Source organism: Suricata suricatta, chromosome 16, assembly GCF_006229205.1.
Source record: "Suricata suricatta isolate VVHF042 chromosome 16, meerkat_22Aug2017_6uvM2_HiC, whole genome shotgun sequence".
Classification (NCBI taxonomy): domain Eukaryota; kingdom Metazoa; phylum Chordata; class Mammalia; order Carnivora; family Herpestidae; genus Suricata; species Suricata suricatta.
In genome coordinates this window covers 18,440,310-18,467,809 of record NC_043715.1, presented here as the reverse complement: position 1 = coordinate 18,467,809, position 27,500 = coordinate 18,440,310, and the positions used below count along the sequence as shown (strand labels likewise).

Genomic DNA, 27,500 nt, shown 5'->3' with positions numbered 1-27,500 from the left:
CTAATGTTCCGAATCCTAGCCCCCCACCCCATCTGCTGTCCAGCTGCCTCGCCCCTGGGCACCTCCATGTGGCTCCTGGTAAGCAGCAGTACAAGTTTAAAGATTCGAAAGGACTAATGAATCCACTGAGTGACATCTGGGAGAGGAGCTGGCTTAACATTTTTTATAAACCTTTCAAACCAGCCCCCCACACGGCAAAAGTGCTACATGTTCATTATAAAAACAGAAAAATACAGAAATGCAAAACACAGAGCATGAAAGTCTTAAGGTTATCTGGTTCCCACGCCACCCTCAAAGGCATTCCACCTCAAAGAACCAAAACAAATGTCACCTGACTGCTAAATGGGGTCAGGCTAGCTTCTTCTTAAGGCGCCCCCCCCCCCCCCGGAGGTAAGACTCTTAAAAGTAATGTCACTAACAGACATGCAGGGCGCTGCTGGGTAGCTCAGTGACTAAAGCAGTGATTCTCAAATTTGAACATGCATCTGAGTCACCTGGGGGGCTTGTTGCTATGGATTTCAGATTCAGTAACTCTGGGGGAGCCTGGGAATGGCATTCTTCAGTGACACCAAGGCTGCTGTTCTGGGGACCACACTTTGAGAACCACAGCACTGAAGGGATCAGGATCTTGACTGACTCAGTAAGAACATAGTTAGCGAAGAAAATGCTAAGGAAGAAAGAGCAGGACGCAAGCTAGGGGACAGAGGAGAGTGAGTCACAGAGTGCACAAACCAGCCTGTGTTTTTAACCATCTGAGTTCACTTACCACGGCAGCAATTTCTGCTCCGGTTTTGTGGTTTAAAGCAGCCAGCACAATCGAAGCAATAAAGAAAAAGAAAGTGCTGAGTCCAGTGTTGACCAAATCCTGAAGAAAAAGATAAAGTCACTTGGAAAGAATTATTTCCTGCTTTGCCCTAAAAGCAGCACAATACCCGGGCCTCTCTGATGGCTCCGTATTTTAGTCTTGATGGCCCAGGGCCATTGGTCCCACAAAGGAAGGCAAAGATGATACCAGCTTATGATGCTACTTGATACGTCACCACAGTAAAATCCACATTTTAATCAACCATGTTGTCATTTCTTAATGAATTATTACAGAAACCCAAACTGCTAACCCATTTAGGACTTGCAAGTTAATTACCATTTTTAGTTCTATTGTCAGCTTTTCAAACTACGTTCAGATCACCTCAGCATGGACAATGCTCCCCAGGAGTCCAGAATGTACTGAACCTGGCAAAGCGCCCTCCAATGCCACCTCCACCCCCATTTGTGGCTTGGCAAGTGCACTGGTTTTCAGACCTAGAGAACACACTTAGCCAGACCTCACACTCTTTCTCATGCGTGGTCTTTCAAGGCTCTCTATGGCTAAAACCTGAGGATTTTCTCCTAAAGTTTATGCAAAGCAAATGAGGTTATGTATCCAACGTTTTCAAGATTCAACTCCTGTCTCAGCTGTGGAGACAAAAGGAGCACAGTGAAGTGTCACAGCCTGATTTAGGTCCTTACCCACCATGACTTGGGACAAGTCATTTTGCTTTTTGTGTGTCATGTGGGGACAGTACTCCCACCTCACAGAGTTGTTCTAGGAGTCAGGTGGAGCCACTCAGAGGGTTCCCTGCACATTAACTGCTGCTTCTGTAATTACCAGTGTGACAACGGGCCACTGACAGCCTGGGTCATACCAGAGTCTGTCTATAATCTCTACAGGGAACCAAAATCCAGGGGAAATGCCAGATTGTTTACGTGTCAGGTTGACGGTGCATCAACACCTGGTGGGTCCTTAAGGGCCATCTTTTTTTTTTTTTTAATGTTTATTTTGAGAGAGAGAATGAGCGTGCTCGCACACACACACAGACGCCAGTGTGTGCAAGCGGGAGTGAGTGGGGGAGGGCCAGAGAGAGGGAGATGGAGAGAATCCCAATCAAGTTCCAAAATGACAGCACAGAGCCCAACATATGGCTTGATCCCACCATCCTGGGATCATGACCTGAGCTGAAATCAAGATTCAGACACTCCACCGAATGAGCTACCCAGTGCCCTGCCATCGCCTCTTTCCAAAGACGCAATAAAGCCACGTTCTCCTCATAGAGGTACTGAGCCTGCGCAGAAGGAACGCCGGCACACTGCTGATCCGCAGGGGCTCACGGAGGGCAGCAAGCACGGACTCCGAACCTCTGTTCAGAAGCTGTCTGCCGGCATGACGGTTTCCAGCTGTGACCCATGTTAAACAAGGGCAGATTTTCCCCAAATTCAAACCAGGAAGTATTTAGTTAAAATGCTCGGGTCTGGGTAGGATACTGTAGAGATGAAAAAAGAATATAAAATGTGCTTTCCAAAACAAAGACTATTCGGAAGTGGGTGGAGTTTTGTGATACATGCTAAGGGCAAACAACAAACAAAATAGTATGTACATTACTGGTGACAGTGTAAAAACATGAATGTGGTCAAGGGTTCATATGCATCAAAGGTTTTAAAAAGGTTTGTGTTGCCTATGATTTCCATATTTGCAAATTCATCTTAAATATCACACTTAGTGCAAAGGTCTAAGGATGTCTGTCATATTACTTAAAATAGCAAAAATAAAAAAAACCCTCAAAAACCTGGAAGCAAACCGCTCAAGAATAAAGGATTTGTTAGATAAAATCGTATCTCCACGATGGAACACTGTGCAGTCATTAAAATAATGGTGCAGTTATATATTTAACATGGAATATACTTAAAACAGTTGAAGTGAAAAAGCATGATTCTAATGGTTCCCTTCCCCCTACACACACATATCACAACATACACACATGAAAGACAGTCTAATAGTCTGAAAGCCTATATCAAGTATTATAAGTGGTTATCCCAATGGGTTGTATCACGTATGACTTTTTTTTAAATGTTTATTTATTTATGAGAGACAGAGAGACAGGAAGGGGAAGCGCAAAGAGAGAAGGAGACGCAGAATCTGAAGCAGGCTGCAGGCTCTGAGCTGTCAGCACAGAGCCCGACACAGGGCTTACACCCACAAACCGTGAGATCATGACTGGAGCCAAAGCCAGTCGCTCAACTGACTGAGCCGCCCAGGGGCCCCAACGTATGACTTTTTAATAGCTTTATCGAGATATAACTCATATGCCATATAACATACCCAATTAAGTCATATAGTTCAATTACCATAATCTAATTTTTTTTAATATTTATTTGAGAGAGAGAGAAAGATAGAGGTGGGAAGGGGCAGAGAGAGAGGAAAGAGAATTCCAAGCAGGCTCCATACTGTCAGCACAGAGCCTGATGTGGGGCTCGAACTCATGAATTGTGAGATCAGGCCCTGAGCCGAAACCAGGAGTTGGACACTTAACTGACTGAGCTACTCAGGGGCCCCTACCATGATCTAATTTTAGAACATCTTCAGCGCTCCAAAAACTCACTATCAGTTAATTCTTTATCCCTCCTCTAATCCTAGCCAACCACTACCCTGCTTTCCGTCTCTTTGGATCTTCCTATTCTGTACATTTTACATAAATAGAATTATATATTATGTGCACTTTTGTGATTGGCTTCTCCCACTCAGTGTACTATTTCTAAGGTTAATTCACGTTGGAGCATGGATCAATATTTCATTCCCTTCTCTTACTATATAGTATTCCATTGTACAGGTGCACCACATGGTATTTACCTTTTCATCAGTTTTTTGGACACCTAAGTTGTTAGCACTTTCGGACTGTTTTGAACAATGCTATTATGAGCTTACGACCTTTTGTGTAGAGTTTGTTTTCATTTGTCTTGGATCATCACATTATTTTTTTCTTTCATTATCTGTATCTTCCAGTTTTTCTGTAACAAACGCTTATTCCCCTGCACAGCTTTATTAGAAGGCTTAAAGTGGGACAGTGCACAGGTTCATCAGCATCAACTACGTGAGTTCCTCATCCATAAAACAAATATCAGCACTTATAGGTTCATCCTTCACGTTAGGGGACACGCACAGACCTGCCCTCAGAATGGGCTTTGGGGTGGGGTGGGGTTTAGTCAACAGTGGTGCTTAACTTTTTTTTTAATGCTTATTTTTTTAATGTTTATTTATTTTTGAGAGAGAGACAGAGAAAGACAGATCATGAGCAGGGGAGGAGCAGAGAGGGAGGAAGACACAGAATCTGAAGCAGGCTCTAGGCTCTGAGCTGTCAGCACACAGCCTGACACGGGGCTTAAAGCCATGAACTATGGGAGCATGACCTGAGCTGAAGTCTGATGTTTAACCAACTGAGCCACCCAAGCATCCCTTTTTTAATGCTTTTAATGGGACATGTGGTCTATGAGCCACACGCTTTCCCAGTCTGCCACAGCCATCCCCGCTCCCTACAGCCTCACGCCAGCCACCACCTTATGCCTCCTGTCTGGCCCTTAAAACACCCAAGGTTGCAACCCCTCCTTTGTGCTAAGATGTGAAGAGGAAAACCATCCTCACATACACACACTCTCAGGTCCCGTCCTCAGTGACACAGCAGGAGGTACAGACGTGAATCCCTGGAACTTCAAGAACAGATCAACAGGGTGTGGCCTAGAGCGTGCAAACCCGAGAGATAGTGACCAAATCTGGCCCACAGACAGGTTTAACTTGCACAGTGTTCAAAGCAAATTTGAACATGCCAACATTTAAACACCAGGAAACTGTACATAAAAAACTAACTTCTTAAAAAAAAAAAGCTTCTAAAAAACAGCTCTTGAAAAACTGTTCCAGAAGTGCATTGTTGGTAACCACACGGTCAGCTGAGCGGGGGCTGACCAGGAGAACCTGCCTCCACGGTCTCCAGCCCCAGCAGGCCCGAGTCTACAACCCCGCACCCGCACCCGCCCCAGAGAATGGGCCGTCCTGTAACGTGCCCCACCCATCCTCACTCTGTGCCTGGGAGGCACCCACTCACCTCTCAAGGCCCAGCTGGAATCTGGCATTTTCTCTGAACTTCCCCTGACTGACCCACTCTGGGCTCCAGCCCAGCGAATCCACTCCTACTTGCCTGTGTCCTGCGGCCTCACACAGAACTGGATCTGACGGAGCACACTTATCCATAGGCGAGCAGCTTGCACCTGCCTGCCCGGTGCTTCCAGTTCCCAAGTGCTGGCAGAGTAGGTGTGCCATTCATGTTTGCCAGACTGATCACAGGTGAGATAGTTGTGAACAGGTTCAGCCCCAGGCTGTCACTGCAATTTCTCTCAAACTTCAGGGCTCTGTGGCTGGCTCTGGCGTAGGTTCCACACACGGATGAGAGAGCAAGTTCACAGCCACTCAGCCTATACCACGCATGGACTTGTGCTCACATGGCTCCAGTATCAAAGGGACAATCCTAATACTGACCATAGTGGCAAATACTCTCCACAGAGTCCCTGCTGGGCCAACTGTGTGTGTGTGTGTGTGTGTGTGTGTGTGTGTGTGTGTGTGTAACTTTACAGATCCTAACCTAATTATGACCCAAAATATGTATAAAGTAGGACACGTGTTATTTTGTTGTTTTTATGGGGAAAGAAACGGAGTCCCAGAAAGGATGGGTGTGGCATAATAAAAAATATGTATTTGGTCTTTGTGCCCAGTTCCTTGACATTTTCTGAGGTGACAGGAGTTATCTTTTGTGATTCATAAGGAGCCCCTCTCAACCATTTCTGAGTTAATGCTCATGAGGTGATTCTCGGGGGCACCTGGACAGTTTCAGGATGGGAGGTGATTACCAGAAAAACCAACCAGGGTATTAGAGGGTTAGAACTTCCCACCTTATCTGCACCAGCCTCCAGGGAGGGGAAAGGGTCTAGAGACTGAGTTCAACCTCCAAACAACCGATGATTTTAATCAATCATGCCTACATAATGAAATCTCCCTAAAAATCTCCGCATGACGGGGATCAGGGAGCTTCCAAGCCGGTGACTACATCCTAGGCTGGGAGGGTGCTGCACCCTGACTCCAGGAGGACAGAGGCTCCAGCACTTTGGGACTTCTGGCTCCTGCCCTACACACCCGCTTCTTTTCAATGTGGCTGTTCCTGCCTTGTATCCTTTACAATGAACAAGGAATCATAACTAAAGCACTTTTCCCAGTTCTGTAAGCTGCTCTAGAGAATTATGAACCTGAGGAGGCAGCTGGGAGAACCCCCAAATCTGCAGTTGGTGTGGGTGACTTGGGAGCTCCATTTGTGGCAGTGTGTGAAGTGGGGACAGTCTTGAGGAACTGAGCCCTTTGCCTGGGGATCTGTGTCAACTATTGGAGTTAGCATCGGAATGGAGTTGAGTTTTTGGACACCTAGTTGGTGTCAGAGAATTGGAGAAATGCTCAGTCTAGAAAAACTATACAGATTTAGTGTCGGGGGTGGGGGGGGGGGGAGACATACATTTGGTGTAAAAAGCGCTGTCAGAAACCCCACACGATGAGTCATGGCCAAGTCCTTGGGGCTCTGCAGGTGGCCCCTCTGGGTGCCTCAGACTGTCCCAACCTAACACCCAACCAACCCGGGTTCTTGATCCGGAGAGGTTTGTGGGATAAGCGTCAGCCGCTGAGGCACTGAGAAGGATGACCAAGGAGGGAGAAGAAAAGCGTCAGAGCAGGCGAGAGTGAAGAGTACAGCAGCAAGAAAAGAACATTCTATAGCAGAGTCCGCTCAAACGTTCACTGAGGAGATGGGCACCTGGGTGGCTAGTCAGTTAAGCATCTGACTCTTGGTTTCAGCTTGGGTCATGATCTTGAGGTTCTTTGGCTTGGAGCCATGCTGCCAGCACAGAGCCTGCTTGGGATTCTCTCTCCCTCTCTCTCTGCCCCTCCCACACTCGCACTGTTTCTGTCTCTCTCAAATGAAAAATAAAAATATATATATATATATTTTTAAAAATTATTTAGTGAGGGGAGAACTGAGAAATACCCAGGGGATCCAGGAACATGGAGGTCCCAGAGATCCCGACCAGAGTACTCTCAAGGGTGTCAAATTTACCTTTTGACCCAACCCATGACTCCACAATCTTTATCATTCTTCATTCAACTGTACATTTAATGTATTTTTCTGAATGATCTGTATTTGACAGTCAAAGGGGAGAAAACACAGACTGGAAGCAGGGGAGCAGAGAAGGCACGTGCAGACCTCCCTGCTTGTTACGAAGTTAGGCTGTACAGGCCCTGATGGGCTCAGAGTGCCAGCTAGGGAGGCTGGGAGCCCTTAGCGGGCTTTCAGTGGTGGGAAAGGGATGAGAGAAGAGAAGGAAAGGGTGGGGCAGGAGGCCTGGGGCACTAACCAAGGTAAATACAGATAGGACACACAGGTGTATGAGCCCCTAATATACAGAGAGAAACAAATATCACATGATAAATCACATAGATTCATCAACAAACAAACAAGCAAACTCACAGCGAACAGAATCATTCTGCTTGCATCAAATAACGCTTGTATAAAATACATACTTTGCAACTTCCTCCTTATGTGCCAATTTCCATGAATATTTCTGTGTCAATGTAGGCTCCTGATACGACCATTTTGCTAAATCTATACCAATCACACCCTATTTCATTCCCTAGTTGGCTCTGTTGAGGACAATAACTCCCACCACCTTTTTAGAGAAACACTAGGCAGTCAAGGCCAACCCTGGGTAGTGACTCAATAAACTGTATCCAGCCCTGAAGAGCTCACTTTTTCTCCCCTCCCAAAGAATAGATGACCTCAGTAAGTCACAGAGCTCTCCTAAGGAATAAAGCACTCAATAAGTACTACCTCCTCAAGTTCATGTACTCACATACTTTTCTGCTGGATAAGCATATACCTTCATCTGCTCTAAAAGGGTGGAAATTCTCAAGGTGCCTGGGTGGTTCAGTCAATTGGGCATCCAACTCTTGGTTTTGGCTCAGGTCATGATCTCACGGTTCTGTGAATTCGAGCCCCACATCAGGCTCCGCACTGATGGTGTGGATCCTGCTTGGGGTTCTCTTTCTCTCTCTCCCTTCCTCTCTTTCTCCCTCAAAATAAATAAATAAACTTTAAAAAAGCGTATGTGTGGAAATTCTGGAAAAAGGATCCCAAAGAATTGAAAGCACTCTCAAGTGACCACATCACTCACCCAGGCATTTGCTCCACCAACACCATCCAGAAGAAAATGATGTATATTAACTTGCCAGTGAAAAAGGTGCACATTAGTATGACCAAATAATGTGGTAGTCAACAAGCCCTTCATGATTAAAATAGAAAAATCCAGGACACCTGCAATGCCTCAATTGGTCAAGTGTTCAACTCTTGATTTCAGCTCGGGTAATGATCTCTTGGTTCGTGAGTTCAAGCCCCAAGTTGGGCTCTGTGCTGACAGAGTGTAGAGCCTGCCTGGGATTCTCTGTCTCCCTCTCTCTCTGCTCCTACCTGGTTGCACCCTCTCTTCCTCTCAAAAATAAATAAACATTAAAAAAATAGAAAAATCTGAATTCTAGAAAGCTCACTAAGTAGGTATTTATGGGGATAAAGATCAACATGAATTATAAAGCTGCAGTATGAAATCTTTTAACAGATTTATAGATGTCAAATTGGAAGACTGAATTAAGGAGTAAAGTCAATCCTTGCAGAAGTCTGCAGGAGAAAGATGTGGCTGATAGAAAACAACTCTCGTGGGGCACCTGGGTGGCTCAGTGAGTTGAGTGTTCGACTTCCTCAGGCCATGATCTCATGGTTCATGGGTTCAAGCCCCGCATCAGGCTCTGTGCAGACAGCTCAGAGCCTGGAACCTGCTTCGGATTCTGCGTCTCCTTCTCTCTCTGCTCCTCCTCCACTCATGCTGTGTCTTTCTCTCTCTCAAAAAAAAAAAGCACTTGAGATATTAAAACTCATCACAAAACCAGGACAAACCAGCTGAGTTTTCAACTGAAATCAACTCTTCCACTTCAGCTCTCCTTGTATATTCCCTCCTAGGAGTTGGAGCAACACACAGAGTATTCTGCCAGGAAGAGCCACTCCTCTCCATGCCCCACAGGATCACCATGGGAGTGGCCTTCCCAGGACAGGAGGCCAGCTCTGCCTCCTCCCTGGCTCCCGCACAGGGGTCCGCTTTCCATGGTGCTGCACACACCCAGCATGAGGCAGCAAGACAGGAGCTCCCACAAGGGTGGGTGGTCTGCAGTGCTCTCCTGTGCTCCTGACACAATGCACCCTCTCGGGAGTCACAGAAGGGGGAGGCAGCCGATTGTGCTTTCCTGTGTCTGTGACTGAATCCCTTTGAGCTCTTGCACATGAGTATTTGCAAAGAAACATCAAGAAGACCAAGTGCTATTATTAAGTTTCCTTTCTCATTCAGCAGGGGAAGGACAAGTAACACAAGTCCAGGAAGAGGGGCCTGGGAGGGATCAGCCCTGAGCTTCCCATGCTGATCAGAGGGTGAGTCCATCATTAAGAACCCAAACCATCGAGAGGGCACCCTTGCACTCAAGACTGATCAAAGCACCAAACCCTCCGCGTACTCCCAGTTGCTCTGAATTTAATGATAATCCTGGGCTTTGCAGCTCCATGGTCATTTTCACTCACAATTTCAATTCTTCCTGAATCAATACTTTTATAAATGGCTTTTAGGTCCAATGTGAAAAAACTTCAAAGGTATTACTTCCATTTTTTCTTTCCAGATTCGGAAAATACCAACCTTATCAATCTTCTCCAAGGATCATAAAATTGAAATGACATCTTTAAAGGGGTCAAAATAATTGTTATGATGGTTCTACCATTAGTGAAGATTCAAATTACCTTATAGTTTTATTCACCCCTCTAAAGAAATTTAAAACTTCACAGTTGAATTACAATGAAATATTTAAGTATCAAAATGAACTGGAACGAAACAGAACAGGGAGAGGTCCCAGATTTCCCTCGGAGCTGAGCAGCACCCAATCCCGTTCACAGTCACAGTGGTGACCTGTACTCACTGTCAGGTTCCAGTTGATCTGGGGGATCCTCATGTGAAGGTTCAGACTGAACAGAATCAGCAAGACTCCAGTGACCACAAATGCACTACAGCTTACAAATTCAAAGAAGTAGAGGCCTTCACAAGGGGAGCATTCCATGATGGTCTCTATGCAGATGAATGCAATCAGGGCCAAAATCTAGGAAGAAAATTGGAAACACACATGTATGTGTATATTTAGTACCCAGCCGCGGACATATGTGCCTGCCGCGTTTGAATACAACCCCACCACCACCATATGCAGCCAGAGTTTCCCTCTGGGGACGACAGTATCACTGTCAGGGAACACAACCTGATGAAATTCTTCTTTAACAACAGGTATGGAGGATAGAATTCCTGACGTGGACACCGACGCCCCACGACAGTCCCCAGACTCTGTTCAGATGTGGCACGGCCCTTGTGAGAAAACAGAATGGAACATCCCTGGGATGTTTTCAGTTCTTCCTCTGCCACCAGGAAGTGGACACTGCCTACACACGTTTCCAATTTATAGTCCCCACAACAATTATGCCAAACATGGAGAGGGCAGGGTCCATGTATGCCATCTGCAGCTGCCTTGTGGTTCATGTGGAGGTCACGCAGGCTGACTAGGACCCCTGAGGGCTTTAAGACAGGGATGGGTATAATCCCTCCTCCTCCCAGTTACAAGTCCCTAAAAATGAGACTCACCTAATTAAATCACGAGCTATGCTTTTTAAAAGTTATCACTGGAGGGGCGCCTGAGCGGTTCAGTCAGTTAAGCATCTGACTCTGGATTTTGGCGAAGGTCATGATCTCACAGTCCGTAGGTGTGAGAGCCCACATTGGGCTCCGTGCTGACAGTGTGGAGCCTGCTTGGGATTCTCTTTCCCTCCCTTTCTCTCTGCCTCTCTTCTGCTCACTTTCTCTCTCAAAATAAACAAACTTTAAAAATTTTTTAATAAAAAATAAAAGTTATCACTGTACTTGGTCATAAAAAGTTGGAACTGGGGCGCCTGGGTGGCTCAGTCGGTTACGCCTCCGACTTCGGCTCAGGTCAGATCTCACATTCGTGGGTTCAAGCCCCGCGTCAGGCTCTGTGCTGACTGCTAGCTCAGAGCCTGGAGCCTGTTTCCAGTTCTGTGTCTCCTTCTCTCTCTGCCCTTCCCCCTCTCATGCTCTGTCTCTGTCTGTATCAAAAATAAATAAAACATTTAAAAAAAAAAGTTGGAACAGCAGTTTATAAAAATATTGAAAAACTTACCAATAATGGCATCAATTTCTTTCTAAAGAACCAAAGTAATATTCCAGCAATATGTCCCAAGAGAGCAGAGCTCATAGTTAAACAGGTATCAATGGAAATTACCAGGTGAGCTTTTAAGAGATTTCAGGACACACAGCGCCTGGATGGCTCAGTGAGTGAAGCGTCTGACTCTTGGCTTTGGCTCAGGTCATGATCTCATGGTTCATGAGTTCAAGCTCCACATGGGGCTCTGTGCTGAACAGCTCAGAAACTATATCCTGGTTTGGATTCTGTGTCTCCCTCTCTCTCTCTGTTCCTCCCTCACCCACACTCTGTCTCTCTCTCTCTCTCAAAAATAAACATTAAAAAAATCTTTTTAATTTCAGGAGAAAGAGGAGGCCCAATGGCTGAATTAATGGCCCAATGATTAGCACAGGTCAGGTGGTCTTGCACCTAAAACCAGATCAATCTTAGTCTCCTGGCCTCTACTCTACCACTTCTCTCACCAAGCACTTCCCAGCCCAACACATTTCAAGCTTGTGCCAGAACCACACTTCAAAGGTCCAGGAGGCACAGGCAGGTGACTCTGTGGTCCCAGATTTGTCCTGAGAGCCACCAGCATCAGCATCACAAAAGAGCCCATTAGAAATGCAGAATTTCCTTTTTTTTTTTTTTTTAATTTTTAGTGTTTATATAATTTTGAGAGACAGAGAGGGAGAGGGCTGATGAGGGGCAGAGAGAGAGGTAGACACAAAATCCAAGCAGGCTCCAGGCTCAGAGCTGTCCGCACAGAGCCCGATGCGGGGCTCGAACTCACGAACCATGACCTGAGCTGAAGTCGGACACTTAACCAACTGAGCACTCCGGGTGCCCCAGAAGTGCAATTTCTGTCTCTCCTCCTTAACTTACAGAGTCAGAATGTTGTTGTTGTTGTTTGACAAGATCCCCAGATGATTAAACCTTGGGAAAAGTACAAGGCACAGGCTGCAGGCTGCTCTGTGACCTCTGACCACCAGAGTCCCACGCATGCCTTTCAGTGCATGACTCAATGCCACCTCCTCCCCATGCCTTCCTTGATTGTCTTTCTCCCTGCCAGACATTATTTAATTCTACTCTCTCCTGGGGAGGCTTGTTCATCTGTGAATGCATTCTACCCTTTTTTTAAACTCACCATTATGCCTCTCTCTGCTTCATGAGCTTTTTGAAGGCAGGGGCCAGCCCATCTCTTTCCTCCTGAGGCACCAAGAGCAGTTACTTGTGCACTGCTAGCAAAAGGGCTCAGGGGCCACTAAAAACCCACATCCACGACTGCTGACTTGCTTGGCAGGATCTCCAAGGTAGGGCAGGGTGGCTCCACTGTATCCACTATCAATATTAATAGTTCCACACTGGGGCACTTGGGTGACTCATCTGGTTAAAAGCCTCTGGCTCTTGATTTCGGCTCAGGTCAAGATCTCACAGTTCATGGAATTGAGCCCCGTGTTGAGCTCTGTGCTGACAGTCCAGAGCCTGGCTTGGGATTCTCTCTCTCCCTCTCCCGTCCCCTCCAGCCCTGCTTGTTCTCTCTCTCCCTCTCTCTCTCAAATAAATAAAAATAAACATTAAAAAAATACTTCTACATAGCAATCCTAAAAGACACTTCTATCAATACGTGGTTGACGCTTCTATTTTAAGTCAGAGCATTCTGAGACATGGCTCTTTAAGCACACGTGTTGTGCATCTCCTAATGGCTCTTCTTATAATTCTCTACAGAAGCACAGACCTGAATACTCCATCTGAATTTCATGCCTGACTTGCAATCAATTCACAAAGAAGTAGTTCATATAAGGCAAACTCCTAAACTTTTTCTTACCCCTGTAATTAGATCTAGTAATCCTGGGCAAGAAATAACACACTGTACTGATGAGTTACAAGTGTTTCTAGTATGCTAGCTTCAACCATATTTGTGTGGGAAAGTAACACCTGCATTCTTAAATATTAAAAATGGTTTCAAGAATACGCAAATCTAATAGGCCACTCAATATAGCAGTGAACACAATAAAATCTCTGCGCTCTAGCCCATATCCTAATGAAGGAGAAGCTTTTAAAAGTTATATTAAAAATACAATACACTATACAATGTCAAGTGCAAAGGGGGAAAAATCAAAGCAAGGAAGGAGAATGTAATGTAACTAGGGAAAAGGTGTTTTAAATGTTAGGGAGAGTGATATCAAAGCCTCACCAAGAATATTCTAGATTTATGATGAAGTTTATCACAGTCTATTACAAACGATATTCAAATGAAAGAGAACTTCAACTGCCCCCATTCTGACCTCAGTCTGTTCTATCTGATTGAGTTCTTTCCAGTTTATCTCTTAACTCAGGCCCTGAGCCAGCAAGACCCCATGGGGCTGACCCCAAGACAATGATCAACCTGACTTCTACTGACCAGCTGCAATACCCACCTTTCTTTCTATAAACCTGGAAGCATTTGCAGCATGTGGGAGATGTCTTTGAGACTTCGGTCCTGGTCTTCCCAGCGCAGGCCTCATTGAAATACATTCCTTTCTTCCTTCCCCACCACTCGCCTCTCCCTCTGGATTTTGTCAGTGGCCAGTGGCTGAACCCGGTCTGTTTGGAACCCCCAGAGCCAGGGCCTCTTGCACCCCAGTTACAAAAGAATAACATTAAACAGCAAATGAAGAGACACACAGGCCAAGGTCCAAAAGAGTCTCTATCACAGGAGCTCTGTGCCGCAGTGTGGAAGGCATGGCCCTCCTGGCCTGTGCACACATATTTTGGTTTCCCAATCTGGTAGCTGTCAACTCTAGCCTTCCAGTTTTTATAGAGCTCAGTCTGTAGCCCCTTCCCAGAGGCCGGTGGGTGGGGCTGAAGTCTGGTATCACAAGGTTGCTTCCCCTGGCAACCAGCCCCCATCCTTAAGTCCTCTCATTAACAGAAACTCAGGTGTGGCTGGAAGGGGGTTGCTAAGAATATCAAGACACCTCTCAACACTTAGGACATTTTAAGGGTTTTAAGAGCTCTGTGCCACAAATGAGATGAAGACCAAATATATATTTCTAGTTATAAATCACAGTATCACAAGTATTCCTACATAGACAGAGATATAGATACACACATACACATAACTGTACAAATACATTAATCAATCCCCTTTTGCTAAATGTTTAAACAGCTTCTAATACTGTTTCTAATAAGCCATACACTTTTTTGCCTGCCTTTTGGCACAGCAGATGTCAAATCTTCCTCCAGCACAGTGATGGCTGCCAATTGTTGCTAAAGTAAAAGCTACCTGTTGACTAACAAGAAAGTAAGAACTCTCAAAGTTATGCTGGAAGCCAACAACTTCAAGGCAACCCAAGAGTCCGAAGTAATTCAACTTATAACAGTTCTGCAGTAGACAAATGTCACAATGTAAAATAGTACAGAGTTATTCAAACAGATGCAAAAAAGTAACAACCCTTGTATTTGCTAATTGAGGTATCATGTGTGTTCTTAGAGCCCTTTCCATGTAGCACCAACCAACTGACCAAGAGTATTTTCATAGCTGGCAAGCAAATTTATATTAAAAGGTTATCAGCAGCTAATTACAAATGGCAACCTCAAAAAGCAGGAAGAGAGAAAAAAAAAGTTAACCGATTAAGTTACTAATAAAACTTCTTAAAATTTTGGGGCACCTGGGTGGCTCATTGAGTTAAGTGTCCAGCTCTTGGTTTCAGCTCAAGTCATGATCTCACAGTTCGTGGGTTCAAGCCCCATATTGGGCTCTGTGCTGACAGTGCAGATCCTGCTTGGGATTCTCTCCCATTCTCTTTCTCTGCTCCTCCCCCAATTGGCATTTTCTTTCTCTTTCTCTCTCTCTCAGAAATAAATAAATAAACTTTTAAAATGAATAAAACGTTTTAAAATTTCATAAATCCCATGTTACTATTGGTGGGAGTGTCTAGTATCAGGGCCTTTCTGGAGACCACAGTAATCAACAGCGCGGTCCACCAGTACATCCTATTTTCCCCCCTGCAGGCACACTGTAGGGTCGGACACTTATGGTGTGAGATGTTCCCCAGGCAGATTTATTCTCAGGATGATGGAGTTTATACCTCAGAACTCCACACGCGCCACTCCAGCTTCCCATCATGACTCCTCTAGCCTGGTGGCAATGGAGCATCTATCAATGGGGGTTCTGGGGATTTGGTGAATTGGAAGCTGAGTGACAGACATGTCACATTTGGGTCCAGCTGTCACTTCCACCCACACTGTAAACCCCCCACTGCAGGAATGGCTTCCAGATATGCTCTGAGCTGACATCATGAAGAAAAAAATGGCCCTTAAATTCACAAGATAGATCAAGATTATATTCAATAATGCAGAGTATGGAATTATAAGCACATAAACCTGTTCTCCCTTTTGGTGGGAATCACATGAAATAGAATTGATCAGGGAAGGCAAACTAAAACAGTGTGGAGGTTCCTCAAAAAATTAAAAATAGGAACTACCCTATGACCCAGCAATTGCACTACTAGGTATTTATCCGAGGGGTACAGGTGTACTGTTTCGAGGGGACACATGCACCCCAATGTTTATAGCAGCGCTATTGACAATAGCCAAAGTATAGAAAGAGCCCAAATGTCCACTGATGGATGAATGGATGAAGATGTGGTATAGATATACAATGGAGCATTACTCAGCAATCAAGGAGAATGAAATCTTGCCATTTGCAACAACATGGATGGGACTAGAGGGTATTTTGCTAAGCAAAATAAGTCAGACAAAAATAAATATCATATGACTTCATTCATATGTGGAATTTAAGATATAAAAAGATGAACATAAGGGAAGGAAAGCAAAAATAATATAAAAACAAGGAGGGGGACGAAACATAAGAGACTCTTAAATATAGAGAACAAACTGAGGGTTGCTGGAAGGGCAATGGGGGGGTTGGCTAAATGGGTAAGCGGATGAATCACTGGAATTTAGTCCTGAAATCATTATTGCACTCTATGCTAATTAACTTGGATGTAAATTATAAATTAACTAATTAATTAAAAGATTGATCAGTGGGGCGCCTGGGTGACTCAGTTGGTTAAGCATCCAGCTTTGGCTCAGGACAGGATCTCACGGTTTGTAGGTTGGAGCCCCATGTCAGGCTCTGTGCTGACAGCTCAGAGCCTGGAGCCTGCTTTGGATTCCGTGTCTCTCTCTCTCTCTCTCTGACCCTTCCCTACTCGCACTCTGTCTCTCAAAAATAAATAAAAAGCATTAAAAAAAAAAAAGATTGATCAGAACTCCAGGGCCTGTATGGCAGGAACCTATAGCAGTGCTACAAAGAACGAGAATGTGTGTGGGAGATTACAAGTCACGCAGTCCAACTCGTAAGAGGGGGCCTGACAAACCCTGAAACGATACAGTTGGAAAGCCTCAAAGAAAATGGCACACAAAATTGCCTCCAAGGCATTGAAACAGACTGAAGAAACAAACATGCCAGTGACAACCTGCTATGCATATTCACCCATAAGTGGATGTACGGAGCAAAGTAGCCAAACAGCACCTTGATTGTGTAAGGGTGCTGCTCAATACAAAAGAGCAGCAATCAAAAATCTGAATTATTCGGGCCCCTGGCTGGCTTAGTTGGTGGAGACTGCAATGCTTGATCTCAGGGTTTTGAATTTGAGCCCCAAGCTGGGTATAGAGATTACTTAAGAATAAAATCTTGGGGCACCTGGGTGGCTCAGTCGGTCAAGCAATTGACTTCGGCTCAGGTCATGATCTCATGGTTCATGGGTTCAAGCCCTGTGTCAGGCTCGGTGCTTACAGCTCAGAGCCTGGAACCTGCTTCAGATTCTGTGTCTCCCTCTCTCTCTCTGCCCCTCCCCTGCTCACGCTGACACTCTCTCTCTCTCTCTCTCTCTCTCTCTCTCTCTCTCTCAAAAATAAATAAAACGTTAAAAAATTAAAAAGTAATAAAATCTTAAAAAATAAAATTTAAATTGTTCTAGTGTACACCTACATTTCAGATTGATTCTGTACACTTTTTTCAGTATTCAACTGATCAAACTAAAAATTCAAATATGACCTGTATTAGTGGAGGCCTAAAAACAAAGAAAACATTTCTTAAACTTATAATTTTGTGTGTTTCTCATTATGAATAGTCTCTTGTACCTAGCTTTCTATTTTTAATTTTATATATTTTCCTTTCAAGTGGGCCTCCAACACCAGAGGAATCACAAGCCACTTAAAGCCTGGATCTACTTCTGGTTTGAGTAGTAAAAGGCTTGAGTGGATGAGATCTGGAAATGGCCAGTGCGGACGCCACCTCTCCCTGCCTTAGCAGCCAGCGATGTTCCAGGAAGGGGTGGCTTCTGGGTAAGGCGCATGGGAAATGTGTTCTGTTCAAGAAAAAGAAACTTTCCTTATGTGAAGCCATTGAGATTTTAGGTTTGTTTGTTGCTGAAGCATAACCCAGCTCATACAGACTAGGAAGGGAACTCTGGCATACTGTTAAATTTCACAACATGTCTTGGTCTCTAGGACAAAACTGCATATTTTACAGGATGAATATGTCACTCACTCTTTTTTAAGGTTTTTTATTTTGAGAGAGAACAAGCATGCAAGTGAGGGGAGGGCAGAAAGAGTGAGGAAGAGGGAGAGAGAGAATCCCAAGCAGGATATGGGACTTGAACTCATGAACCTCGATACCATGATCTAAGCCAAAGAAGGACACTTAACCAACTGAGCCACCCAGGTTACCCACTCTTGAAGGCACCAGATCCAAATGGTTTTACAAATTCTTACCAGATCATCAAGGTAAAGATAAAGAGATAATGACCATGTTATTTAAACATTTAAAACAAAAGCATAAAATATTTGGAACTTCAGGAATCCATCTATGTGGTAGCACTGTGGATAGATTTTTGTGTGTGTGTCGGCTTCTTTTTTTTTCTTTAAGATTTTATTCTTAAGTAATCTCTACCCTCAACGTGGGGCTCACACTCACAACCCCAAGATCAAGAGTTGCACACTCCACTGGTGGAACCTACCAGGTACCCCATGTAGGCTTCTTTTATTTTCAGAATTTCTACAATGCGTGTATGTGCTTTTCTTTTAAAAAATTAAATATTCCATATATAAATACTTTTTGAAACATGCTGGTTTATTATGAGTTAAATGTTAGTGACCTCTAAGAATCAATCCTTACTTGTTTTGAAACCATTCATAAATATTTTAAATTGACATTGAAAGCTCGAATGGAAAATGAAAGTCACTCTGCAAGTCCATGTTGGTCCCATTTCTTTATCAGAAGAGTTCATCATTTCTAAACCCTTCCTGAGAGCACACAATCCTATCTCCGGGCAGCCACTGCACTCTAAGTGCTGGGAGTGAGCACAGAACCACCTGGAGGCCAGCACATAATAAAAAGGCCACCCTTACTCTAATGTAATGGCAAGGACCCCCATGAAGGAACAGTGACCCTAATATGTATGAAGACATCTTCAAAGAAGAGACAAAATCCTAACCTTCCTTGATTATCAGTTTATCAAATGATCTAATCAAACTCATTTTTAAAGATATGCATACAACTCGGTTAAGTATCTGACTTCAGCTCAAGTCGTGATCTCACAGTTCAGGAGTTCAAGCCCCACATTGGGCTCTATGCTAACAGCTCAGAGCCTGGAGCTTGCTTCTGATGCTCCCCCTCTCTCTGCCCCTCCCTCGCTTATGCGCGCTTTTGCTCTCTCTTAAAAATAAAATAAGCATTAAAAAATGTTAAGATATGCATACAAACAAAAATCACAATATTTAAAAATAGCCTTAATGAGTCTTAAAATAACCAGATGCAAAATGACTATCCATATGAAGACTGTCTCCAACAATCTGAATCTGTAGCAGCTCCTATATGGCCACACAACTTCCTCAGTGACCCTGATTGCTCTGTGGCACCCAGAGGCTTGCTGGGCTTAGGGTCTCAGTTCCAACACAGCCAACACACCCCTTTATACACACAAAGACAGGTAACTATCTAGGTACCAAGCCTCGGTGCCCAGAGAAGTGTTGAGATTTGGAACACTAACAGTCGCTGATGGCTTGGGCAGCATCAGAGGTGTTGAGAAATCTTCCTAAAAGGACCTGGACTCCAGGGGTCTTCGAGGAGAAGCAGGAGAGAAAGCCTGTGTGAGGTGGTGCCTGACTTTCAAACTGAGATCCTTGGTTGGGGGTAAAGCAGAGGGTAGGGCCAGAACCTAGTCCCTGACCAAAGTACCTCAGTTTTCATGTTTATATTCCCATTAACAGAGGGTCCTAAACTTTGCTGACCAAACAACAGAACACCTGTTCACAACCCTCTAAACTAATGCTCCAGGAAGCATCCAAATCATCAGCCTGGTTTACACACTGGGAAATTATTTCTGTTGTGCTTTAAAAAAACACATTTTTAAAAAAATATATTTTATTTATTTTTAATACAGAGAGAGACAGAGCATGAGAGGGGGAGGGGCAGAGAGAGAAGGAGACACAGAACTGGAAGCAGGCTCCAGGCTCTGAGCTAGCTGTTAGCACAGAGCCTGACGCGGGGCTTGAACCCACGAATGTGAGATCTGACCTGAGCCGAAGCCGGAGGCCCAACCAACTGAGCCACCCAGGCGCCCCAAAACACATTTTTTTTTTATTCTGGGGATGCCTGGGTGGCTCAGTCAGTTAAGCACCTGACTTTGGCTCAGGTCATGATTGCTTCATATCCTCTGTTCCCCTCTATGCCCCTCCCCTGCTGGTGCATGCGTGCTCACTCTCTCTCAAAAATAAATAAATTTTATAAATGAATGAATGAATGAATGAATGAATAAAATGTTCTCTCTTCCCACTAATACTGAAAAAAATATTTGAAAGATAAGACATGGCTTGTATTTAGCCTCAAAGACTCAACACTGCTTCCGCTGTAAGCCCTCCTGCTGAGCAGAAGGGAGAGAGGGCAGGAGAGGTGCAAGGCGGGGACGCACCTCAGAAACCAGCTCCATTCTTACCACCTCACAGTGGAGGCGGAGGCGGAAGCCAGAGCTAGAAGCCCGGAAGGGGCACGAGGCCTTATCCCACCACCTTTTACATCCTGAGGCTAGGGTTGTAAGCTCCTCTGCACAGGTACAGGCTTATTAAATGACAGATTCTTACATCCAGATTGCGGTGTCCCCATAAACCAAGACCACCAGGGAGTCCGAATCACGTATGCTAAAGCAAAGGGCATTTATTCGCGCTTAAGCTCGGTCTCTCAGACCTCACCAACGCAGTGGATCTGGGCTGAGAGCCCCGATCACCAGTCAAGCAGGACTTTTATTACAGTAGGGGCGAGGGATGGGGTGAAGGGTGGAGTGAGGGGCTGGGGTTACAAAATAATTGGGAGGTGCATCGACAGAGGTTGGGGTGGCGCAGGGTGATTGGCTAATTTAAAACTAAGTGGGCCTAAAAATTAGCGGAAATGTCAGGTACCTTTCTGGCGTCTTATGATTGGCCCAGGTTAGAGGGGGTGCTCGCTCGGGCAATAGGTGGGTGTGGGTCGTTTTTTCCTTTCTGCCACTGCTGAATCACTCCTGGGAAAACAGTAACTTAGGCCTTCTAGTTTCTGAGGCTTATTTGAAGCCTGTCATGGCGTTAGTTTGGCTCTTCAAGACCACCTTAAAACAGAAGCTGCCAGGCCGGAAGCCATGCTGTGTGTTCTGCAGAGGGCCTCTAATAACCTCAGAATAACAGTGGTTTGCATGTAGGAGCATCTATAAGGGAAGGATGTGCTCAGGCCCCGGGCTGGGCACGGTCCATTCGCTGTCTGAAAACTCATACCCACTCAGGAAGCAGGTGGCATCTCCGTCGTGGGGCCAGAAGATTCATCCAAGGCCCCAAAGCTGTGGTTCCACAGACCTCGTTCTCCTAGGCCAGATGTCTAACATAGAACTTCCTTACCAGAGTCTAGTTCCTCCCCAAACTCTTGGAAAAAATCATCACTGTACGACTTCTCTTCCAGGAACACAGTAGGGGACCCGTACCATAAGGGTCTCCGACGAAGCACACAACTCAATCACTCTTTCTCAAAGGGATCTAACTACAGTAACATCTTAATTTCTTTAAGCAGAATAATCCCCTGAGTTGCCACTCTAAGTGGAGGCCCTCCGCTGAGGAAAGTAGATTTAAAATATTTCCCTCCTGTCCCCAGAGATAATAGAGCAAAGAGCAAATTTTGGGAGGGTGGGGTTCTCAAACAAAGAAGCTAATTGCGGTATCTATCAAAGGATTTGAGATATGGGGAGATTTAAAAACAGTACTACCTGCTAGGGGAGGGCAAAGATGCCCTCAGGCGCTGAAGACACCCAGGCTGGCGATAAGCACGGTTTAGGCAGAAGAATTAGTTTAAGAAAAGGAGCCAAGGGGCAGAGGCAAATAAGTGCCTCGTTGTTGAGAAGAAAGGGAGAGGCAGACAAAAGGGGAAGGCTGCCAAGGACTCAGGGCAGAAAAAAGAAAACAGGAGACCAGGGCGAGGTGACCAGCACCTCAAGCAGCTCTGCCAGGCATGCCCCGTGGGCAGCCACATTCCCAGAAGCACCCGCTTCAAACCCGGAAGGCTTTTTTTTCCATGAAGGACGGGAGGGCTCAGGCTGCTGTCAGCTTGTTCTGGTCTGAGCTGGGCTGTGTTACAAGGCCAACCCAACCGGCGTTTATTTTCCAAGCCGGGATCTACTGTCTAAATAATTTTGACATTTTTGAAATCTTAAAGCCATACATAAGAGTTGAACTCAGGGGACTGCATTTCAAATTCCTTTTTCTCTTTTTTTTTTTTTTATGCAAGACTCTCACCTTTAACATAAATTATCATACTTATAGCATAAGAGTGAGCACGATCACACAGTTAAACCCACGGGTCACTTGTACACAATGGCTGGCCGTGACATACCACAGTCTTAGATCAAAATAGGCCTATTTTTGGACATCTAACTACGTACAGCACACAACAGTATTTCCAAGGAAGTGAAAAACATCTTGTTTAAAAAAAAATGTTTAGAAAATCTTATTATGTGGTTTGATGATAGAATTGCACATGACTTCAGAAAACCGCAGGACGGTCAGCATCTTTCTTGCCAAAAAAATGCCCACAACATTTTCCTGCAAATGCCACTCTGCCCAAAAAGCTACATTTTCAGACCGTTTAAATTAGTAATGGAGCAAAAACAGCACACATGTAGAGGGCACAGGAAACAAGCTGCCTTTCAACCACACACATGTGAAGATGGTTAACTGTGCTGCTTGTGTTCGGATTTCCTCTCCCCGCCTTCCTTTCTCATGCCCTTGCTTCATGGATGAAGCTGAGAGCCCAGGAAGTAGCGGCCCATCGTCCCTTGTGATCCAAATGCAAAACCTGCCCCCTCTCCTGTCTCCCTGCTGTAACTCTTGGGCACCTTCCCCACCCTAGCATCTCTGAAAATCACCTTAACCAAATGGCAAGAAGGGCACTGTTTTTCTCATTGAATGAGAAACCAGCAGTCCAAGAGGAACTTTTTCCTCAGGATGAATTTAGGTCCAAATAGTGAACTGCATATCCTAAGAGACCAGGATATATATAAATGTATTTTGAATAATATTCAAATCTTGGTTTCTAAATACCAAGTGAAAGGAACCAGGGCTCCCTTGGAGAACTCCAGGGCTGGGGTAGGAGACTCTAAGCTGAGCCTGGATATCTTGTGTCTGAGAATGAAGGGAACACGTCTAAAGGACAAATGAAAGGGGTCCCCACTGGCCAAATCTGGGACAATTTGAGCATCAAAATAAATAATAATAGTTAAATATTAAAAGTGGATAAAACATGAACTCATGAGCCCGTACTGACATAAATAAATAGGGAGAAGAGAAAACTCCTCCTTACAGTTGAAATCCAGCTAATAAATACAGAAGGAATGAGGGATTCAGGCAATTGCCATTTGGCAACCATCCTAACAATACTGGATTCAAGCAAGAATCATCAATGGATATTAAAACTCCTGAGGAAAAGTTTGAGGAGCTGCTACAGGATATTGAAATGCTCTAAAAGTATCTCCCCACAAAAATACTCACTAATTATACAGGAAAAAATGTAACGTGACAGTGGAGAAGCCTGGCCGATACCACTCTAACCAAGTTCAGACTACCAGTAATGGAACGAATCTATTTCATTTGCCTCTGATATGAGCACTGAGAAAAAGCCCCATCATCTCTGTGGTACTCCTGACAATACCACAAAGTAACCAGAATCTAAACACGAGAAAACGTCAAACACAAATTGAGGGGCATTCTACAAAATAACTGGCCTGTATTTCTCCAAAATGTCAGTGGCACAAAATACAAAGGCTATGGAACTATTCCAAATTCAAGGAGATTAAAAAGACATGACAAGTGAATGCAACATATGACCCAGGATTTTCTTTACTGTATAGAGCAATCTTGAGAAAACCAGAGAAGCATGAATACGGTCTAAAGTTTAGCTTCAGTATTTTATCAGTGTTAATTTCCTGACTTTGATCATCTTACTGTGGTTTTGTAACAACACCAGTCTTACCTTTAAAAACACTGATGTAGTGAAGGATAAATAGGCATCAAGTGTGTACTACACTCTCAAAAGACTTAAAATATTATATAAGTATATATACACATACATGTACATACACTTACACACAAAGAGAAAGGATAAAATAAATGTGGTAAAAAGTTAAAATGTGGAGACTCCAGGAGAAAGCAGGTATTATTTGGTACCATTCTTGCAACCTTTGCGTAAGTCTGAAATTATTTCAAAACTGAAGGCCTTTTTAAATGACCGCAAAATACTGAAATATATTAAACATAGAAAAATCCATGAGTTTTTAATGGCCGTTTCAAGGGGAGTGAAACCCCATGGTTTACCTTCGGGGGTTGCTAAAGCATCAGCTTATTGTTAGGAAGAATGGAATTATAAAATCACCAGTTGGTAATGGACCTGGGCCAGTTTCTCAACCCACCTGAAAGCTAGATGTTACCTTGGTTGTAGTCAATAAAATATATATATATTTTTTTCTGTCAACTTAGCAAAATCATCATTCTAACCCCCACTCGTGTCACCCTCCACGAAAGCTTTCTATGAAGCTTCAGCTCAATTACTCTCCCCTCACTCGGAATTCCTGTAGCTACTGGTCTAACCATTGGTCCACATACTTGGTTCACATGGAGACCTTTTCAAAATTCTGACACCAACACTGTATTCTAGAATAGAGTTTCCCAAATTCGGCACCACTGCCACTTTGGACTGGATAGTTCTTTGTTGTGGGGGCTGTCCTGTGCATCGTCTGCTGTTTAGCAGTATCCCTGGTCTCTACCTGCTAGATGCCAGTACTCAACCCACCCCCTGTGGTGGCAACCAAAAATGTCTCCAGATACTGTCACTTGTTCCCTTAGGACAAAATCTCCCACCTCCAAGGAGAACCACTGATCCAGGTTATAATCATCCCTGGCTGTTAAGCTTAATAGGTCAATGAGTTTTACAAAGCTGGATCAGGCTCAAAACACCTGTACCCACCAATCAATCCTGGCATCGCTAAAAGTGAGACAATCAGATATTGCCTTCTGATGTCGATGCAATAGGCTGTACACAGCAGGACCTAGAAAACGTTGTTGTCATCCCCCAAAATCAACCCTCCAGACTAACTAGTGTACAGGAGATGGAGGTTAGAAAAGCATGCTGGGGCACCTGGGTGGCTCAGTTGGTTAAGTGTCCAACTCTTGGTTTCAGCCCAAGTCATGGTCTCATGGTTCATGGGTTTGAGCCCCACGTTAAGCTCTGTGCTGACTGTGCAGAGCCTGCTTGGGATTTGGGATTCCCTCTCTCTCTCTCTCTCTCTCTCTCTCTCTCTCTCTCTTTCTCTCTCTCTAGGTCTCTCCCTCAAAAATAAACAAGTAAACTTAAGAAAAAAATATAAAAAGAAAGAAAAGCATGTTAAAATTACACTGAGGAGGCCATCAGCCAAATTCAAAATGTAGGAAATGCTACACAACAAATTACCTCATCTCATCAACAAATCAGTAGCATAAAAGAGGGAGGTGCTGCTGCAAATTATGAGAGACTAGAGGGGCATCTGGGTGGCTCAGTCAGTTAATATCCGTTTTGGTCGATGACCAACTTTGGCTCAGGTCAAGATCTCATGGTCCATGAGTTCAAGCCCCGCATCAGGCTCTGTGCTGACAGTGCAGAGCCTGGAGCCTGCTTCTTTGGATTCTGTGTCTCCTCTCTCTGCCTTCCCCCCACTCACACTCTGTCTCTCTCTCTCTCAAAAATAAATAAACATTAAAAGAGAGAGAGAGGGAGACTAAGAAACCTATCAAGCAGAAGCAATGTGCAGTTCTTCTTTAGATCCTGATTCAAACAAACCTAAAAGGCACTTTTGAGATCCCTGGAGAAAAAGAAACACATAATAGATTTTAGATGATATTAAGGAACTATTAATTATTTAGATGTGATAATATTGTGGATATGTTATTTAAGGGAAAAAGCCTTTAACTGTTAGAGATGTGTACTAAGTACTTACAGTTGAAATGCTATCATATCTGAGACTTTAAACTATGGCAGCCAGAAAAAGGGGAGGAGTTGATAAAGAAGAAAATAACAGGCTTCTAGGTGGCTCAGTCGGTTAAGCAGTTAAGCGTCCAACTCATGATATCGGCATAGATGGCGATCCTGCGGTTGTGCAGTGGAGCCCTGTGATGTGCTCTGCAATCAGCACACAGCCTGCTTGGGATTCTCTCTCTCCTCTCTTTCTCTGCCCCTCCTGCTCTCACGCTTTCTAAATCAATAAAAAGATAAATAAATAAGTAAAATGTTGATGACCTTTGAAGATGGAAGAAGGGTATACGGGAATATGTAACACAATTCTCTGTACTAATCTGAAGGTTAATTTTATGTCAATTTGAGTGGGCCACAGGGTGCCCAGATTAAACATTGTTTCTGGGTCTGTCTGTGAGGGTGTTTCCAGGTGAGATTAGCATCTGAACCTTAAGTAAAGTCGGGAAAGTAGATTGCCCTCCCCACTGTGGTTGAAGGACCAGTCTACTGAGGGCCTGAAGAGAAGAGAAGGGAGATAAAGGAAGAATTTGCCCCTTTTTCCCTGCCTCACCACTTAAGTCACATCTTCTCCTGCCCTTGGTTTCGAATTTATGTCATCAGCTCTAGGCTGGTAGTACTGACTGAAACATACCACTGGCTTTCCTGGGTTTCCAGCTTGCAGACAGCAGATCATGTGACTTCTCTGCTTCCATAACCACGTGAGCCAATTTCTCACAACAAATCTCTTTTTATATCCTGCTAAGTCTATTTCTCTGGAGAACCCTGATTAATACAACTAGTAAATATTTATAAGTTTCCATAATAAAAACCTAAATTTAAAAAGAATGTTGAAGGACTTACATCCAGAATATACAAATAACTCTCAAATCTACAGCAAGAAAACAATCCAATTTAAAAATAAACAGAAGACGGGTGGCTCAGTCGGTTAAAGTCCAGCTCTTGGTTTCAGCCCAGGTCATGATCTCATGGTTTGTGGGTTTGAGCACTGTATTGGGCTCCGTGCTGACAGTGCAGAGCCTACTTGGGATTCTCTCTCTCTCACTCTTTGTCTCTCCCTCTCCCTCATGCTCATGCACATGCATCCTCTCTTTCTCTCAAAATAACTTAAAAAAATAAATAAAAGTGGGTAGAAGACTTGTAGATGGCAAACAGACACATGAAAAGACCCTTAGCATCATTAGCCATTAGGGAAATACAAATTAAAATCACAATAATACACACTACTTCACACTCACCAGAGTGGCTATAATTTGGCCAGTAAGAGACAATACCCAGTGATGGCAGGATACAAAGCTACTAGAACTCTCATACGCTGCTAGCGAGAATACAGAATGGTACAGAGCCACTCTGGAAATGGTTTGGCAGTTCCTTATAAAGTTAAACATACACTTATGCCCTATGGCCCAGTAATCCCACTCCTAGGTGTTTGCCCCGGAGAAATGAAAACTACGGTCACACAAATACCTATACATGATGTTTACTACAGATCTGCTTATAATCACCCAAAACCAGAAACAATCTAAATGGCCTACAATGAATGAATAAGCAAAGAGTGAGTGGTATGTCCGTAAAGTGGAATATTACTCAGCAAAAAAAAAAATCAAACTACTGATACACACAGCAACATGGAAGAGTATTTCAAACGCATCATGCTAAGTGCAAAAAGCTAGACTCCAAGACAACAACACTGTATGAGTCTACTTATGTGACATGCTGGAGAAGGCTCAACTATAGGGATAGAAACAGGATACACTGGCTGTCACAGAATGG

The 27,500-nt window shown here is 44.2% G+C and overlaps 1 protein-coding gene across 2 annotated transcripts in view; it reads right to left on the bottom strand.

Annotated features, from left to right (window-relative positions):
• Positions 1-27,500, bottom strand: part of CMTM4 (CKLF like MARVEL transmembrane domain containing 4) — a 69,804-nt gene that overhangs the window by 8,106 nt on the left and 34,198 nt on the right. The window contains exons 2-3 of one of the 2 annotated variants that reach the window (XM_029926356.1): positions 9,902-10,078; positions 767-865 (exon numbers count right to left, since the gene is read on the bottom strand). In XM_029926356.1, the coding sequence (XP_029782216.1) occupies positions 767-865; positions 9,902-10,078 (276 nt within the window). The remainder of the gene's footprint in view (positions 1-766; positions 866-9,901; positions 10,079-27,500) is intronic. The other variant, XM_029926357.1, reaches the window with a different exon arrangement.